The sequence below is a fragment of the Botrytis fragariae genome (assembly GCF_013461495.1).
Source record: "Botrytis fragariae strain BVB16 chromosome Unknown tig00000045, whole genome shotgun sequence".
Classification (NCBI taxonomy): Eukaryota; Fungi; Ascomycota; class Leotiomycetes; order Helotiales; family Sclerotiniaceae; genus Botrytis; species Botrytis fragariae.
Genome location: NW_023500991.1, coordinates 393,482 through 412,990, shown reverse-complemented (window position 1 = coordinate 412,990; position 19,509 = coordinate 393,482). Strand labels below are relative to the sequence as shown.

The following is a 19,509-nucleotide window of genomic DNA, read 5'->3' as shown; positions in this document are numbered from 1 at the left end:
CGACCAGCAGCTCCGCGCTACCAGTCCCTCTGTCGCAGACACTAATGTCATCAGCCTTCACACAGGCGAGACTATCGCATTCACAGATATCTTCGATTATTTCGCCGCGAACCCCGAGTTGCCAAAGCAAGTACGGGCTGAAATGATAGATATGGCCAAAGTGCAAACGGCACAATCGGGAAGGTTCATGGACGACTTTGCAGCAAAAGTAAACGCCTACGACAAAAAGGAGGAGCTTTACAAATGTTTGAACATGACAAAGGAGGACGCGGACGCCAAACACCCCCAATTCGCTATTATGGCTGGCCGAGGAATCCGTTCTACAAGAGAACTCGGACTCGCAGCTAAACGTTTGGAGAGACTCGTGGATCCAAGAAGTCGAGCTGTGGCAGAAACCGTCAAACACGGCGAAAGATGGAGGAACAACGTCACTGGCTCCAAAAATTTCGCTCGTTTCCTCAATTCGGCACCTAATGGCTTGGATGCTTGCTGTGCGTTAAACACAGCCATCATAGAGCGGCTCGAAAGAATTGAAAACGGTCAACATGGTGGAGTCAGATTCCCGGGCGCTACCACCGCGGATTTCAAAAGAGCTCACGAACTCATGCTCAAATCCCCTGTTTCCCGCCCCTCCTGCAAACTTTCGTTGTTGCGGAAGTATGGCATGCATGTGCTGCCCTCCGGCCTCTGCGACGAATGGAAAGCCCCCGAACCACACTCCTCCACCAGCTCCCGGTTCCAGGGAGAAGGAAAAAGACACAATGGCCAGTATACACTACAGGTCATCAACGACGTCCCAAATCACGACCGAGAAACTCGAGCCACAGCAGCAACACCACTGCGTCAAGCGTACGAAACCCCGATCGAAATTCTCGACAGTGACGACGAAGAACCCCCCGCCACTCCCGCCAAGAAAAGAAAATCGACCAGACAAGGAACAGGAAATATGGTGGTGATAAAGAAGGAACCGGGCTCGCCACGAGCAAAGAGAACAAAGCAGACTTGAGGGCAAGTCAATTCTCGAAGGGGGGGTGATGTGACGATTCGGCCTTAAGCCTTGATTAGTCACCCATTTACCCCACCAGGCAGGGCAAATCACTTCGCCTAATCTTGGTCCTATCTTGGTCCTATCCTGGCCCTATCCGATAGGACCTATAAAAGCCCTCTTCAGGCTCACTCTTTGTACAGTAGTTTGTTATTCTCTAGTTACGATAATTGATTCATCCTATCACTATGACTTGACTCCGTTGCCGTCACAGATAGAAGCAAATTCTTAGTATCAAAAAAATCAATTTCAAATCTGTATAAGATCTTCTTTATATAGTTCGACTAGTATATCTTAAATAATCGATTCTATCGATAGTACTCTATCTGAATACCTAGGAATATACTAGTTTCACCCAAATCTTTGTATTTCTATTTACTTGAAATTATCTTTTTCATTAAATTCATATTAATATGATTTCCTATTATTAGCAAATCATCTATATATAATAAAACATACATTCCCTTTCCTATAAAGAGATTTGAATCTATTATGAATTCCTCAAATCCAATCTCTTTAAAGAATCTTCGAATAACAATCCACCAAACTCTTAGCACTTGTTTTAGTCTATAAAGTGACTTTTTCAGTTTGAGATATAGTTTGCTTTTGAATTTAATCTCAAAAAAGATTTCTTTGAAAAATTCTAATACTTTTATAAGGATTTCTATATCCATTAGCTTATTATTCAAAAAAGTAGTATTAATATCTATATTATTGATCTCTAAATTTTCTATAATAATTTTGATTAACAAAATATATAATATTGAATATCTTGTTATACTAACAAAGGTTTTTTAGAAATCTATTTCATATTTTTGAAGATATTCTTAATTACTAATCTTATTTTTCTTCTAATTAATCTATTAAATTGATTTAGTTTATTTCTTAGAATATATTTACTACTTAATAACTTTCGGTTTATAAATATAGTTCTATTTATAATTTCAAAGATATTATTATTCTTTAAACTTTATAATTCAGATTTAATTACTTTTATCTATACTTAAATATCTCCTCACATAGTATCTTCAAGCTTTATTGATTCTTTAAATATTAAATTAAAATTACCAACTAAATAATCTTTAGAATATACAAAGACAATATATAATATAATTATATACTAAATAACCTGATTACTAAAAATCTTTCTCAATCATTTCTTACAATTCTTATTCAGAGTATCTCAAATCAGAATAGTTATTAAAACAAATCTAACTCTTAAAATCTCTATAACTATTTGTACTCTTTATTTTGAAAATAAAGATATTTATATATTTTATATAAAGTATTTAGTTCCCTATAATTGTTACTACTATAATATTCACAAAGAATAAATCCAAGCTTTCTCTTACTCTTTTTGAATCTAAACTTCTATTCACTTATTAATATATATATCTTTATATATATCTTCTTATACTATCAATTATATTCTTCTTTTTATAGCCTTTTGCAAATTATATAAATAAGGTTTCCTTTTCCTCTTTATTCCAAATAATTCTGAAATACTCTTTTCTTTGAGTTCTTTAAATGAGTATTTATATTTATTGAAATCAATATCTATTATTCTAATAATAGTTTTAATATAAAGATTGAGGAGGCGATAAATATTATTTCCATCCATTCTAATTATAATATACTTTCCTTTGAATATTCTAGATTCGAATTTCTTGATTATCAGATCTGATTACTAAAAGTTTCTAGTCTATATTTTATAATCGAATATTCTGAGTTTCTTAAAATCAGATTGTCTACTATATATAGCCTTATATAATATTATTATTATAGAAAATATTTCTGTTTTTTTAAAAGATAATATTTTAATAAATAATCTATTCTTTAGATATATAGTATATTTGATAATGAATTTCTATATATTAAACTTAATATCTGATTCGCTTAATAGTGATCTTATTGTAATATTAATATCTTGAATCTTCTTTTTAGCTACTTCATTTATAAAATGCTTTTTAGGAGATAAAAATTCGAATATTAATTCTCTTTTTCTAATCTCTATTTGAAAAGATATACCAAATTTATTCTTTCTATTATCTATTTTAATAATAGTAATCTTATAATTGAACTCTTTCTTAATCTAACTAATGAAATTTATTAATATAAATATAATAATCTCTATAGATTTATTTTTTATAAGTTTGAGCCAAGTTTCTTTTATTGTATTATCAATAATTATAATAAAGTATTTGTTTCTATTTTCAAAAGATTCTTGAATTCCTAATAAATTTATATATAAGTATTATAGTTTTGTGAATATATAGATAACTATATATTTGTTAAAATACTTATTCATTCTTTTTATAAAACAAGGCTTATAAGCTTTTCGATTAGTATTTTTCTTTCTTTTAATATAGTATAATTTATTTGAAGCTTTCTTTAGCTTATCTATTTGATTATAATTAAGATAATCTAAATAATGATGTACAATCTCGACTTTATTGTTATTTGTATTAATCTCTTTTGTTTCTAAATCTATATCAATTATATATATTTATTGAATAAATGATTATCGAATAATATAACTATTATTAATACATCTTATAGTTATTTCTAGCTAACCATTTTTCTAGTATAATACTGAATCCCTTTTGAAGATAACTTTTCGATCTATTTCGATAAATGTCCTAACTAAAATGAATTGATTATTCCGAAAGTCCTTAATATATTAAATATCTCTTAATATAAAGTTTTCAATAATAGTTATTTTATATATAATATTTATAGAATATATATTATTCATAGTTTTAATTCTTTATGGAGTATTTCATTATATAACATTAAAGAGATTTTCAATAGAGTTAGTGAAGTAATAAGAAACTCTTGAATCAAGAATTTATATATCATTTTGGATTTTAGTATATATTACAATATAAGGATAAAAAGAACTAGTATATTCATTTATTATAACTATTTATATAAAACTATTATTTTCAGTCTTTTTATTTGAATATAAGGCTTCTCTAGTTTTATTGTATTCCCAGCAAGTATTTTGCTAGTATTCTTTCTTTTTATAGAATTTGCAAGTATGAGATTTAGTCTTAATAGCTTTATTAGAATTTGGCAAAGTAATATAATCTTTTTCAGATATATATTTTCTTTCATTTTCATGATATTCTCTATATCCTTTTCTGCCCTTTTCTTGAGTTCTCTTATTATCTCTTTCTTTTATATTTCCTTATATAGTATTAACTATTACTAAATAACTTATTATACTTTAAGGAATTTTCTTAGCTTATTATAAAGTATATAATACATCTTATGTATTTATATTTAATAATATAATAAAGTTTTATTATATTTATCAGACTTTTATATCTAATAGTATATTCAAAAGATAAAAATAGATCTTTATTTTGAATAAAGATTATATTATTACAGATAATTTATATTGATAGTTAAGGAATTGATTGAAAAAGAATTGAATCATTTTTATTTTAGGGTTGAATTATTTACAAGCAAATTATTATCAGAGATTCTGAGCATATTAAAGGTTTATATTATTATTAAACATTAAGAGTTTTATTCAGATTCCTGTAATATCTTTTATATCGATTATATATATAAATTGAAAGCAATACATAGAAATAATACAGAAATTGATAATAAAGAATACAATTCCCGCTTTTCTATTCTATTCAACAATATCAACTCAATCGCTCACTAATCTTATACTTTTCCCCATATATAAGAACAATACAAATACTACTATTATAATAATTCAAATAGCTTTATAGAAGTCTATCCAATTATAATTATTAAAAGTGATTAGTATTCCCTATTTTGTTTGAATTATATTGATAGTAATCTTACTTACTATAATATCAAGAGTAGGAATAACTATAAAGAAATAAGAACTTAAAACTCAAGGGATACAAAAATATAAAATAAAGCTTATAATAATATGATACTTATAATCTATCAAAAGTAGATAGTAAGTTATACATAATAAGTGATATATTGAATATATATATTGAATCTATATATCCAGAAACCCTAAAGAAAGAGTTTTATAGTGGTATGTACGTACTACACATGTACTACACATATAAATTCCAATAAAAATAATAATTATAAATATAATTATATAAAAAGCTTATTTGTAATTTATAAATTATTAACCTAAAAATTAATATATATAAATTTATCATAATGAAAATAGCCTCATAAAACTATATGACTTATTCACATAATTAATTATAGATTTACTAAGGTAATAAATCAGGTGCTCCGGAATAGAATATTTCAATAGAGATTACATACTGAATTAATACTCTATTCTGATAATTAGAACTTGTCACGCTAAAAGTGACACCACCAATAGCCTTAGGCTAATTGGGTTTATATAGGCTTAATTCTCTCGTGACAGAACTTGAAGTTTATCTAGTATTTATATTTCTTTCCCTTTACCCTCAACGCATCCCACAGCGCCCTCCTCGACTTCATGCCAATCAAGCTCGATAGCCATTCTGATTCATATCTTTTCAGCAGTCCCGTACGCTTCTCATGTAGCTCCTTCCAATATGTGAATATGAGAAGTCCATGCACTGTCTCAGTAGACTTTGTTACTTTTACAAATGCCTCCCCACTAACTTCCCCGAGTGTGCTCTCAAAGATGAGTGCAATGAGGGATGAAATGCCTTTGATAAAGTGCTGAGTATGGTGGCCAAGGAGAAAAGATAACTTTTGCCGTATGTAGTCAAAGGGGTTAAGCCTCGGATCAGGCTGGCTGATGTATGGATTTAGATATCGCATGAAGCTACAGAAATTCACTAAGTGTATGTAAAATCGGCCCTGATCGTTACCTTTCAAAGAGTCCCAGAGCAACAGGGAATGTCAAGATGTGGAACGTAATGAAATCATCTTGACCACTCAATGTGGTACTACATCCCAAACGAGAGCTTGATGTGTGACTGGGCTCTAGGACATCGGAGACGCAAAGAATACTCCCAAGAGAGTTGTACTTCTTTCATGAGAATACTGACAGGTTGTAAACCAGCTGTTCCCCACTCTCTAAGGCCATTTTCGGAAAGTGCGCCATCTGACTCTGCGCCAGGAGGCCGATTGATTGAACCGGTCGGTGGCGTTGACTTGGTTACATTGAGATGAATGTTTGGCTCCTCCGGGAATACCGAGACCTCACCAGAAAAGGGTTCGATTGGAGGTTTCCTCTTAAGTCTGAAAAGTTGATAAGCGAATTTCTTTCCCCTTCCTGTCGCGATTGGCCATATCGTGTGCCTGGCTTGCGGCCTCGACGATGTTGCTCGAAAACGCGATCAAGAGGGTTGCTTCCACAACGCTCGCAAGACCCAAGAGCCAACGACGTCTTGCATTTGATTTTTGCTCCACGGCAGGAGATGCATGCATTGTGAGTATATCCAGAATTCAGTTAAGTGCTGGCTGTACAGCAGGCGCTGACTGCGTTCTTACCTGGGACGTTTGAGCCGCAGGGTCGTTGACGTGTTATTGTTGTCTGAGTTGAGCGATGACACGGTGAGGTACAAAGCCCGGTATAAATCTAGGATTTGATTTAATCGAAAGGGAAGAAGGCGGAGAGCTGCTGCTTGCTACTGGGGTTGTGAGAAAGATTCTAGCGGCGGAAAACACGGGACAGAAGCTGGTGGGGCGCCATTTGGGAGCTGCTCACTAAATCCGAGCTTAAATCTAGGCTTCACGATGCTAAGCGCCTTCGCCGTCGCAATCATCAAGCAGCACGAAGCCGAATATTTGGTATTAATTTATACTCAGCTCAATTACCCTAAGTTAACCATAGCTTCTAGAGGGGAGTAGAAGGCAGTCATATGCTGTGGTTCGTTTACAATATCACATAACGACTTCGAGTGTGTAAAACCACCTTCTCATTCATAGTTTTTACGGTAAAAACCCCGAATGTCATCATTCCATGTATTGATACCTCAACTAGCATATGACAAAACGAAATATCATCATTTCGTTATACTATCACTAAATTTATAGACTAGCAAATTTCGAATCTAGTATATAACCTTTTAGAAATTAATGAAATAAAAAAAGAAGAAATAAAATTATTAATTAGAATTCAAGGAATTCAATTATATAATTTTTTCGGAATTATCTTTAAAATAAGAATTGAAATCTAATATAATAATATTTTAGTGATAAAGGGGTTAGTACTAAAACTTGATCACTGTAACAAAACTAGTTGGAAAATTATTAAATTGAAATTTAATTTCAATTTTTGAGATAATTCAAAATGAATTATTTTATTGAATTCTTTAAGCTCTAATCAATAATTATATCTTTTTTCTTTTATTTAATCAATCCCTAAAAGGTTTTGTATCAGATTGAAAGATTAATAAGCGTTACAAAATACTAGTTGAGATCACTTTAGTCATAAATCTGATATTTGAGGTATCAATACATGGAATGATGACATTCGGGGTTTTTACCGTAGTTTTCAATTCAACACTCTTGCGTAACATGATTGGGACCTACCGGCCTTCACAGGTGGAGGAGATGAAAATAAAGCACATTTGAAATAGGACTTCAACAAAACTCATTTTACTATATGCTACTTCAGAAGACAATCTCAGAAGCCTCAATTGGCACTGGGTTCTTTGGCGACAACGTGGCCACTGAGATGTGTGGCCAACCCATCTCATCAAAGTCCAATGTGACGTTCTGGGAGTATTGAATTTGGGTAGCGTCGAGCTTTACAGTCGTGTTTGGTGGTATCACCCTGTCCAGCTTCAATTCGAAAGAAGGAGAAACCACTATCTTGCCAACTGCTCTCTCCTCTTTCCGTGCTTCAGACTCAACAACTCTTGTCTCTTTTTTGTCCCCAGAGAAATCACCTTCTGGCAGCAGAACATCGTATTCAACAGTTGAAATCCAGTAATCACATCCGACATTGACGCCATGGGCATTAGGGCCTGGGTTTTGGCGGCCATCACGAATACCTGAGCCTTGCAGGAAAGCAATGTTTGCTGTGCCACCGCCGGGAATCTTAGAAACTACGGGGTCGGAATGGATTGAGAAGAAGAGGTGTTCTCGGATTTTTTTCTTCGTGCTGTTTTCATTGAATTCTTTTAGCATCTGGTTTGGATCTAGCATGAGAGATGTATTGAGTACGTCGCCATCCTTGATCTCTTGGGGAATACGCAGCTCGTATGTCCTCTTGAAATTCAGCTGAGGGAAAAAGTCTGCGAATGTGTTGACATCGCCGTGCATACCCATGGGGAATGGTAAGACTGAGATTGGTTTGATATTCGGGTTACCAGATATAGGTTTCTTCATGTCTGGTTCGAAGCCTTGGCAGTTGATGGCAGTTCCGTGTGGTATAGATGCTAGGCGTGAAATAGTACCTTGAAGAACCTCAGGCCTAATCTCAGTCGGTGGGGTCCTAAGGAATATGCCTGACTCGAAGTGAATTGGTATTCCCTCCTTCCGATCAGCCTGTCCTGTTTCGGGATTGAGCATGTCCTTGATCGTCTGCATGTATGGGACACCCTTCAAGATGACATCTCGTTGCCTGCCTAGGCCTCGGTTGAATATGTCGCCAATGTCCTCCAAGAATTGTGTGTCCTCTTCTGTCACGTTGTACTCCAGAACGTTATTCCTCCTGTTGTTTCCCCAGGATGGGCGGAAGATCATGTTCAACCCAGCACCGTGGAAATCCCCAGTGAGCTTGGCAAGGATATTAAGTTCCCCCGGAAGTGGATCATAGTCCTGGTCAGCTCCTCCACTAAACAGCGGGAAGGATGCAAGGCCCTTGTTCACATCGGGCTCGATGTTGGGTTTTGGTGAGGTGAGACCATCAACTTGCGTTAACTTGAACGAGGTCGGGACATTGAGAAAATTGGTGTCCTTGTTCATTTTGAGTGCTATGCTAGTAGAGAGTTTGATACAAAAATTGAAGAGGGAACAAAAAGGTGTATGAGTGATCTCGAAAAGGAGCAAATAATCAAGCCTAGTATCAGTATATATATACTGAGTCCGTTCCCTCCTATCGGAACGGGACTCGGCTGCTCAATGGGTACCTATGGGTGGGTAATTACATCTCTTCAACCTACCCCACATACCCTAAGAGGGCCCGTGACCACTCAATGTGTGCCCCAACCCACCCGGTGGGTAGGTGAGCAGCCTAGCCTTAGGTACCGACTCGACTATCCAACCTTGAAATTCCGAATTGATGCCATGCAGATGCCTCAGCTTCGATCCTGTGCATGAACGTTTTCTCCCATCTATCATATCAATCACATTTGTCCCATCGCATGAAGCTATTGAAATGTTGTGCATCAAGCTGAAGGACCCTACGTCGATCATATTTGTCCGATTGCATGAAGCTATTGAAATGTTGTGCATCAAGCTGAAGGACCCTACGTCGATCATATTTGTCCGATTGCATGAAGCTATTGAAATGTTGTGCATCAAGCTGAAGGCCTGATTAGCTCACCAATTGCGCGCCAACCTTCCTATCCACGATTTTTAGCTCTCAACAGATTACACTGCAGTACCTTTCACCCAACTCGCAAGTCGAGAAAGCGCTGTTAATGGTCAGATAACATAAATCAAATATTACTTATCTCTATAGACGTTGCGTACATGGTACTACCTGATAATGTGTTGGATCTTGGTCCTAGAATGCTAGAGCGTTTCACCAATAATCGTTTTACTACTATATAGTATAATGATACTGTGCTTGTGGCTGGAGAAACCAAAGGGTTGGGCTTTAATGGCTCGGCTCCAGGTTAGCCAGTATTTCTTTTCTATACTGTATTGTTCAGCTTGTCTCATATGTAGGGCTATCATAGGATAACCACAATTTATTTGACACCAATGTCGGTGTATTGTACAAACATTAATTCTAAGCTTGTACGAGTATAGTATAGTGATTGATGATTTGGCTTACCCCGCAGTCGATAACAATTTAGATACTATGATTAGTATGAGATCTAGATTCCTAGATCTGAGGCTATTCGCCGTTTACTCCGCGGGAGGGGCCGACGACCCCTAGCTTAGATTTAGACCCCTTTTTACGGAGCTCTATTCCCGATTATTGCCATAATATTGAGGATGGCAACCAGCTGCTTTCCCTATATTCTAGGTCTTCAGATAAATCTAAATCAATACATTTCTACCTCATAATCTTACAATCAGTAAAGGAATGTTGGCAATAACTAGTCTAATGATAAATGACCTTATTGGCTCATACTTGTCACACCTTTTTCATATGCTTTGATTTTGATCATATTTAAAATATGAGTTCATACCAAAAAGTCTTCTTGCATTGCATATCTGATGCAATATGTGCTTCCATTACTCAGTTAGAGTGAAAATAAACCAAAGCGTCTATGAGAAACTTGCTCACGAAAAAAAGCGTGCATACAGTAAAATGCAATCTGCAGCGCCATCACACAGCTTCCCCGCTTCACAATTCAACCGTTCAGTCACTCGATCCGAGCCAATCTTTACTTCACACTTGATCCAATCCGCTCCCCGCACTCGATCCGGGCCGTTCTCTGCTGCGGAAGGAGACTTTTAGAAGCTGAAAGAGAAGCGCCGAGATGTACGCGACGAAGTCGTGAAAATGGACATAAGATTTCATTTATCATACAGACCATCTCCTCTTCTTTTACGACGCAGATTCTTCCGAGCTCCTCCTCCTCAGGTCAATTTCCTAGTTGTTTTGCCACACTCACTACTTGAGTGTCGCCAATACAACCTTCTCACACACCCGGGCTTCAACCCCACTTCGAAGCAAACATGAGCGACAAAACCGTCTACGGAGAATGGGCACCAAAATTCCAACTTGGAAATTGCGCTATTCACCTTCACCTACTACCGACTGGCAAGGTACTTTACTGGGGTCGACGCTCTGCTGTGCACAGCATGGATTATTGGACCCTCAATGAGCACAAAACCCACGTCTACATCTTGGATATCAACACCCTAGAGAGTAAGCGCACCACTCAAGACCCGATGAACGAAGACGAGCTTTCTGTGAATCTCTTCTGTTCCGGGCACACGTTCCAACCAGACGGTACCTTGATTATCTTTGGTGGACATGTCCTGGATGGCTTCGGGGAAGACCAAGCTTGTGTTTACGATCCCTTCCAAGATAGGTGGACGGTAATGCCTATGATGGCTGCAGGTCGCTGGTATCCCTCTGCTATAACTTTGTCTGATGGTAGAGGCCTTGTTGTGTCGGGCAGCTCACAAGATGTCACAAACCCTGTGATCAACCTGGTCCCCCAGATTTGGGACTCACATTCAAGTACATGGGGCATAGTCCAAACGCCTCTCGTTGATATTTTCGCTCTTTACCCGCGGCTTTACCACGTTCCAGACGGAAGAATATTCATGGCAGGCCCATTGAGAAGCTCTCGTTTTCTTGATATGAATGCTCATGGTGGCCATGGTGAATGGTCGAGCGATGCCGATTCGCCATTCCGCAATGCAGGTCAGCGCGAGTACGCCGCTTCAACTATGTATGATAGTGGCAAGATTCTCTACGTTGGTGGTGGAGGTGGTGATGCTGTTCCTCCCACCAATGCTGTAGAGATCATTGATCTAAACGACCCAAAGCCACGCTGGGAATATACGACTGAAATCGGCCATGGGCGCCGACATTCCTTTGCTACTACGTTGCCCGATGGCACTGTGCTTGTAACTGGAGGAACCAAAGGGTTAGGCTTCAATGACTTGTCTCCGGGTCAGCCCGTACATGAGCCTGAGCTGTGGGATCCTACTTCTACTAAATGGTCCACGATGGCCCCGGAGGACGATGATCGCTGCTACCACCACACCGCACTACTACTGCCCGATGGCACAGTTCTTTCAGCTGGTGGTGGGGAATACGATCCGGACAATCAAAAGAGACCCAACGAGCCTGAACACACTCTGACCACCGCTCAGATATTCAGCCCACCTTATTTGTTCAAAGGCGAACGACCGACCATTAGTAAACCGCCAGAGGTTGTCGACTATGGCCAGAAATTCAAAGTCACAGTCGGTGAACACGATGTGATTGGCAAGGTGAGCTGGACACGGCTTGGATCTGTCACTCATTCACACAACATGAACCAATCGTTCCAATTCTTGAAATTTGCAGCCAGTGGGACAGAGGTCACCATAGAAGCACCAAAGAATCATTTTTTGGCTCCACCAGGTCATTACATGCTTTTCCTTGTGAGTCAGGAAGGCGTACCAGCAGTGGCGCCTATCATGCTGCTCAGGCCGGACATTTTGATACCTGTACAACCACAACTGCCCCCTGGGTTATCGACACAAAATGCTGTTTTGGAGAGAAATATCGGCGTGTCCCTTGAGATGCGCAATCAGAAGGTCGTCTCGGAACAGGACGGGCCACCTGTCATTGTTGGTCTTACGCCCACCTGTCCCTACGGTCTCGGTGCTTGCTGGGGCGGAGCTTATGAAGCACTGAACAACATCAAAGATATCAAGACCGTCCTTCCAAGACCAAATGCGACCATCTCAGTTGCCTTCGTTTACCTTCACGATGACATTTTGCCCGATATTGAAGTATGGCGGAGGGAGCTCTTCGAGATCGACGGTGGCACGTACACTATGCGCGGCATTGAGATGACACTCACTGGTGTAGTTACCAAGAATGGCAGGCAATTAACACTATCCGGTACATCGACTCGATCTGAAGTGGTTCTTAATCAGTTCCTGGCAGGTAGCAAGCTCGAATGGGATAACGTGGCGAAGGTGCCCATGCCACCTACCAAGGAAGAAGCCAGCGCATATACCCGGTTATACCAGACAGTAGTCTCTCATCCAGAGGGATTGTCGCTGCAGGTGACTGGGCGGCTGCAAATGGACGAGAACAACAAGTACTCTTTGGATGTGAAAGGCTTTATGGAACCTTCAAAATCAGGCTAGGGTCACACCACACAGGTATCGGTGTTCTTCATTTGAATCAGAGTAATACACCATGCAGCTTTTATGATTTGGCAGTCTGATTTGAGTCGTCCAAGGCAGTGTTACGGCGTGCCTTCGGGAGCCACGTGGAAGGGTTTATGTGGAGAGCGACAAGTAGTAGATTGAGATCAGAGCAGTTGTAACTAAGTAAAAAAATTACTATTTGAGTTAAGTATGAAGCTTTATATATTAAAGAAACCATCTATTTATGTAGACCTTTATGCCAAAGTGGACTGATAGACTTTTTATTAGATTATCTTCGGAGAGACTGAGAGATAATCTCTCTTTCTATATTCCTACCGGAGATTTTACTAAGAGTACTATTATAGTGTCACGGAAATCCCCGTGTGGTGTACATACACATGATCGTGCACATGAGTGATCGCATTGCGATTGAATGCGATCCGTGATATCATACACTTTTCTCCAAAAAGCATAAACCTAATATTTATTCCTAGTCGCATTGTTACATACCATATATACCTACTATATAATAATAATAATAATAATAATAATAATAATAGATTCGCCACATCGACCCTATCTAGATTCCGATACTTTTACCCCTTCCCCTCTATATTATTCTCCGTGGTAAATTTCATGCTCGGTCTTCTCAACAGTAATTTCAATTTCACTTACTTATCCCATCTATCAACCAGTATTACAAATTGTCTTTATCATTTACATATAAATTTATCTTTATATTTTTAAGAAAGAAAAAAAATCACATCCTACCTACAAACTACCATCACCATCACCAACCGCACCTTTCCCCCCACCCCCTGACCCCTCACAAAACCTTCAACCCTCCATCTCCCCCAGCCCCAAGTACATCAATTCCCTTCCCCGGCTTCGCATTCCCCTCTCCCATCTCCTTTCCCCTCTCTTCCACCCTCCCCTTACTCCTCCTCCTCGCATCCAAATAAACCATAAACTCCCTGTAACTCTCCGGCAAAACCTGCACCTCCCCCTCCACCTCAAACGTATAATTAAACTGTCCGGTCGGTTTCGTCTCGCCATGTTCTACATTCTTAACCTTCGTGTCGACTCTTATCTGTACCCTCGTTTTCTTTCCTTTCCCCGTCTCCGCCTCTGTCTCTGTCTCCGCATCCCCCTCCCCCTCACAAGCGGCCGATTCCCATACACCAGCGTAGCACTCACATACAGCACACTACCCACGGGCACAGGATTCTCAAAAGTACTCGGATCCAGACCCAGGAAAATAGGACGCGAATGCGAAATGGCCGATGCGCAGGTAAATGCGAGTTCGAAAGTGGATTTGAGGAGGAAACCGCCGAAGATCATGAAGTTGTGGCGGTTACGGTATTGGGGCTGCATGATTTGCACGGATTGGATGGTAGAGTTGGACATGCGAGTGCAGGTTTTGGGGAGGAGAGAGGGGGTGTTGGGGTCTAGGGATGATTAGTGGGTGGTGGGTTGATTTGGTTTGGTTTCTTGTGGGGGTGAGGTAGAGGTAGAGGAGGTAGAAGTTGAAGACGAAGGGGGTAGAGGATGAAGGGGTTGGTGGGAGATGGCTGGGGTAATATAATTGATGTATAAAAATATCAAAGGAACTTTCCCTGCTTGCTCATTCCAAACAAGCCATCAAAATGAAACGCAATGCAACGACAGAGCTTCCATCTTCATTCCCCACCACACCTGCCCGGAATCCGAACAGAATCCTTCAACACAAAAAGAAAAGAAAAAGAAAAGGAAGAAGAACCAAATGCAACATACCATGATAATCCAACGTCTTCAACCACAACCTATGAATCAAATCACTCTCCTCATCATCCGGTTCCATACTCCTCAACCCCCGTCCCAACTCCCTCTTCTTCTTCTCATAACTCTTCCTGCCTCTCTCAAACCAACTTTCCTCCACTTCCCCCTCCGGCCTCACCCCCGCAATCCTCACCGCTTTCTTCGTAACCGGATCTAGCGACACCATCGTGAACGCACATTCCATGAAAACATCTTCTTTCCTCCTAGGTTGATTTTCCTGTCCGACAGACGGGACTTTGCATACTTGCAGCGAGACTTCCATGCTGGAGCGCCCGGTGGCAAAGGTCACTTGGCCGGATAATTCGAGATCGCAGATTTCGAGGAGGGGGCGAGAGAGCGTGATGCGGTCGACGGCAGCGGTGACGGTCATGACGCGGTCGCCGGTGTGTTTGTAGGAGATTACTCCGGCGAGGGCATCGAGGTCCTGATGTGGGTGTTGGTAGGTATATTTTTATCTTCCTCCCATTCGTGCGTCTCATCTCTTCGCTTTTCATGAGTTCTCACAAACCCCTTGTAAGATTCCTTCCAACTCACCCAACAAATAGAAAACAAAAAGAAAAAAACTCACCATAAAAATAGCTCCCAATCTAATATGTCCACTTGCCGTGATATAATTATCCAAAAGCCAAGGATCGCTTGCTAATGGTAAAATCTACAAAGCACATATCGTTAGCATCTAACTCTCTTGTTCTTTCCTCATTCCCCCTACTCCATGGATCCTTGTTGTGAAAAAATAAGATCCTCGAGAACCCAAGATTATCAATCCCCTTTGATATCGAACTTCAAACATCAAATATCACATGACCTCACACCTTCTCTTCTCCTCTTTTCTCCTCTCTCTTCCCCTCTTCATCCTTCCCCCTTTTCCAAACTCAATTTCATCTCTCATCTCATCTCCCCACCACCCAATCCCCCACTCTCCACTCTCCACTCTCCACACCCCCAACTTCCCAAAAACCCATACACAACAACAAAGGAAAAGACTCACCACCCTATGAAAACTATCCCTCATGCTCTTCATTTCCAATCCCTCTCCCTCTCCTCTCTGCACCACCTTCTCCTTCTCACCCCCCACCTTCTCCTCCTCCCCCTCCTCCACATCCCTCCCCGCCTTCTTCGCCTCCTCTCTCCTAAAAGCCTCAATAAACGGCACCCTTGTCCTCATCGCCGTCAACTCCCTATACACACCATCTGTTTCCCTCCTCATACCTGTCGAAAAATTCCTCGCATAACCATTGCGAACCTGATTTCCCGCTCGCATCCGCAATCGCCCTAACGATTTCATCGGCATCTGAATCTTTAATCTCGCTATACTTGTCATTCTCGGGACTCAGGAGTAGAATAGAAATAGAAATAGAAATAGAAATAGAAATAGAAATAGAAATAAAAATAAAAATAAAAATATAGTATGTATCAATCAGCCAGCAGCCAGCCGATCAGTCAGTCAGTCAGTTATGTAGGTATCGTAACGGAACGTACGTATGACAAGTATCGAATTATCGAATGACTGATTTATCGACCTATTCACTCAATCAAGGTTACACAAACAAACAGACACAGGAGTCGCGAAACTCTAGATCTCTACACCACACATCCCCCCACCACTCGGCTACAACCTGAGCACGGAAGAATACGGGATTGGCCACATACATACATGCATACATACATACATAACCTAGGCACGATAGCCGATCTAAGGAACCTACTCTACTACTCCACCGTAAACAGAAAATCCAAACCCGCACGCCAGAAATATAATCTCACAACTCATTATAATTTCGATTTCGACGATTTCGGGCTGGAATGTGATATCCTATTTTTTCCGTCCCTAGTGTACTTACTTACCGTATTACTCACTACTCACTCCCCCAGCAAACAAGCATAAATGTTTTCCCGGCTATCCACAGTCCCTACCTCGCCTACCCACCGATCCCACCAGCCCGCTTGGGAGGTATCCGGTGTCTGCACATTTTGTAATCTGATGGTTGTTTTTCGATGAGCGCCGTGATGAGGAAAGAGTAGAATGGTGTTTATACATATGAATACCTAGTACCTAACTATCATATATACGCCAACCTAACCAATCAATCTAACCTACCTACCTATCTATCTATCTATCTACCTACCTACCTATCTCCCAGCCATCCAACAAAAAAACAAATAACAATACCCGCAAAATCTCCTCTTTGTTTACCTCTATTATATCGATTGCATCACAGTCCAATCCAATCCAATCCAATAAATACAATTTTGAAATCCGACATCAATCACATCTCCTCAATGATATCTTCTCAATCACATACGTTTCACACACAAGTATAAGTATATATGCCCAGGTGAGTACAGACAGATCACATCTTTGCACATACATGTACCCAAGAAGGTAGGTAAATTCTTCTCATGTATCAATCTAGGAAGTTTCGCTTTCGTCAAGATATGTTCAAGAGACATACACCTTACACTCAATCAAGCAAACCTCTCTCCCCTCAATTCACAATTCACCATTCACATCCTCACAAGGCAGATCACGCAACAACGAAATCCAAATCACAGTAGGAAAAAAGAATTGCATCAATCAAAAATTATTCGATATAAACCCCCCTTAAAGCCCAAACAAACAAAGCCCACATGATTTTCCCACCTAAAAAACACCTTGCCTACAATAAAACAATGCATCCAGCTTCTCCATATCGCATCGCCTAAAACTTCCTCTTCTTATATGTACCTCCTTGTTTAGGTTGACTTCCGTAAGGTCTCTTCTTCTGCGCGGTATCCTTCATTCCTGCCGAGATATTTATGTCTACTCTTGGAGGAGCATCGAATCCAAAACTCTTAGCGACCTTGATCAGATCCAACTTTCCCACATCAAAGACACTTCGGAGGGAGTGACTTGCGTAAGCTTGAAGATAACTCTTGTAACCTTCCTTGGCGCTCTTATTTAAATAGTAGTTTTGTGCGATTAATTTGGAAAGTTGACTTTGGATATTGACGATTTTTGATGCTGGGAATTCGAATTCGACAACGGGGATACGAGCAGTCTTGAGATGAGTAAGGAAACCAACTTCAGATGGTTGAAGGAAGAGAAGGGAACGTCCCTTTCCGTCGCTACCTCGAGCAGTTCGACCGACACGGTGAATATAATCTGTTGGATCATCGGGAGGATCGAATTGAATTACCCAGTCTACGTCAGGAATCTGTTGAACACACGTTAGCTTTGTCGATTGAGAATAAATTGCGTGATAAAACTTACATCAAGACCTCTAGCTGCAACGTCTGTGCAGATAAGTGTACCTTGTTTAGCATTGCAGAATTCAAAAAAGGTATTTGTACGTTTTTGTTGCTTCTGTTTGCCATGCAAGTCGAGAACGGGTAGATCGATATAATTGAGGAGTTCGGCATGATATTTAACACAAGCGCAACTGGAGAAAAAGACAATGATCTTCTTCTTAAGGTTGCGCTTGAGGAAAGAGAAGAGTAAGAGGAATCGTTTATCGGAATCGCATACGACGTAGCCTTGTTCGAGACCTTCAACTGTACTGTGTTCCTTTTTGTTATCGACATTGATGTAAAGAGGTCCTGGACGGAGGGAAATTCTTGCGAGATCTTCGACTTTGGTAGTTTGTGTTGCGGAAAAGAGCATGGTTTGACGATCATCCTTTGGTAAAACCTTGACGATTTGCTTCATCTCATCTTCGAAACCAGCTTCCAGAATTCTGTCTGCCTCATCGATAACCAATGCCTTCAAGTTCTTGAAAACAAATCCTTGTGTATTTTGTAAATGATCGAGAAGTCGTCCTGGTGTAGCAATCAAAAGATTGACTCCCTTTGCCAATTTCTCCGCCTCTGCTCTTCGATTTGCGCCACCCATGACAATACCATAAGTCTGCGAATGATGAGCCATGATTTCCCTCGCGACTCCAAAAATTTGCAATGCCAATTCTCTTGTAGGTGAAACGACGATAACACCAGTACCGTTTCTTGGTTTGAATCGCAACGAATGTAACATCTCAACCGCAGGAATTAAGAATGACAATGTTTTGCCAGAACCCGTCTTTGCAGCACCGAGAACATCTCTCCCTGCCAATAGTGGTGGAATACCTCTTCGTTGAATTTCGGTCATCGTCTCAAATTTCATGTCTTCGACGAGGGCCTTCATGGTTTTATCAGAAAGGTTAAGTTCTGAGAACTTTTCGACCGACGACGCATCTCCGACATCTGGTAAAGTCAAGTGCTTATTCTCGTCCACCTCCACCTCTACATCACTTTGGTAATCGGTTGTGGAACCCATTTTGAATGTTGATTGTGAATTCGTGCAGTGAGATTGATATGGATGCGAAGTCAAACTTGACGAAAGCGATTGAAAATTATTTTTATACGCTAAGAAGTTGAGATAAGAATTTGCATTGGGGCTTATCCATTGGTCGAAGTTTAATCCACAGTTAGTGTGAGATTTCGAGTGAGTCACGTGAGCACATAATTCGACCTTCTAGACAGACATGCTCGAGGCATGTTGAGATTCTATTTCACACATTACAAAATCGAAATCGAAACATCATCTTTTCCCACTCCCAATTTTTTCCCCTTGTATCCTCTCCTCTATAGATCCATGGCCCTTTCCCCAACCCTTCCCCTTTCACAATCCAAGAACAGAAGATCATTCATATTCTTATCCTCATTCTGATTTTCATACTTCTCACAATTGATTGTTGATTGTAATTGTGTGTATTGTGTATTTGATTCTTTTA

The 19,509-nt window shown here is 39.7% G+C and overlaps 5 protein-coding genes across 5 annotated transcripts; 1 reads left to right on the top strand and 4 right to left on the bottom strand.

Moving 5' to 3' along the window:
- Positions 1–5,940: 5,940 nt before the first annotated feature.
- Bfra_003334 (uncharacterized protein) lies at positions 5,941–6,424 on the bottom strand (the record flags this gene model as incomplete). The annotated part of the gene is made up of 2 exons (XM_037333743.1): positions 5,941–6,269; positions 6,379–6,424. The coding sequence occupies 2 exons, from the start codon at positions 6,422–6,424 to the stop codon at positions 5,941–5,943; spliced, it is 375 nt and encodes a 124-aa protein (XP_037193830.1).
- Positions 6,425–7,612: 1,188 nt separating this feature from the next.
- On the bottom strand, positions 7,613–8,911 carry Bfra_003333 (uncharacterized protein; the record flags this gene model as incomplete). Its single annotated transcript, XM_037333742.1, has 1 exon — positions 7,613–8,911. One exon carries the CDS (start codon positions 8,909–8,911, stop codon positions 7,613–7,615), a length of 1,299 nt encoding a protein of 432 aa, XP_037193829.1.
- A 1,890-nt stretch (positions 8,912–10,801) lies between these two features.
- Positions 10,802–12,943, top strand: Bfra_003332 (putative kelch domain protein; the record flags this gene model as incomplete). Its single annotated transcript, XM_037333741.1, has 1 exon — positions 10,802–12,943. One exon carries the CDS (start codon positions 10,802–10,804, stop codon positions 12,941–12,943), a length of 2,142 nt encoding a protein of 713 aa, XP_037193828.1.
- An 829-nt stretch (positions 12,944–13,772) lies between these two features.
- Positions 13,773–16,055, bottom strand: Bfra_003331 (putative acyl- thioester hydrolase protein; the record flags this gene model as incomplete). The annotated part of the gene is made up of 5 exons (XM_037333740.1): positions 13,773–14,096; positions 14,144–14,394; positions 14,720–15,188; positions 15,333–15,416; positions 15,753–16,055. The coding sequence occupies 5 exons, from the start codon at positions 16,053–16,055 to the stop codon at positions 13,773–13,775; spliced, it is 1,431 nt and encodes a 476-aa protein (XP_037193827.1).
- A 1,408-nt stretch (positions 16,056–17,463) lies between these two features.
- Positions 17,464–19,052, bottom strand: Bfra_003330 (putative atp-dependent rna helicase has1 protein; the record flags this gene model as incomplete). The annotated part of the gene is made up of 2 exons (XM_037333739.1): positions 17,464–17,958; positions 18,015–19,052. 2 exons carry the CDS (start codon positions 19,050–19,052, stop codon positions 17,464–17,466), a joined length of 1,533 nt encoding a protein of 510 aa, XP_037193826.1.
- Between the last annotated feature and the right edge of the window lie 457 nt (positions 19,053–19,509).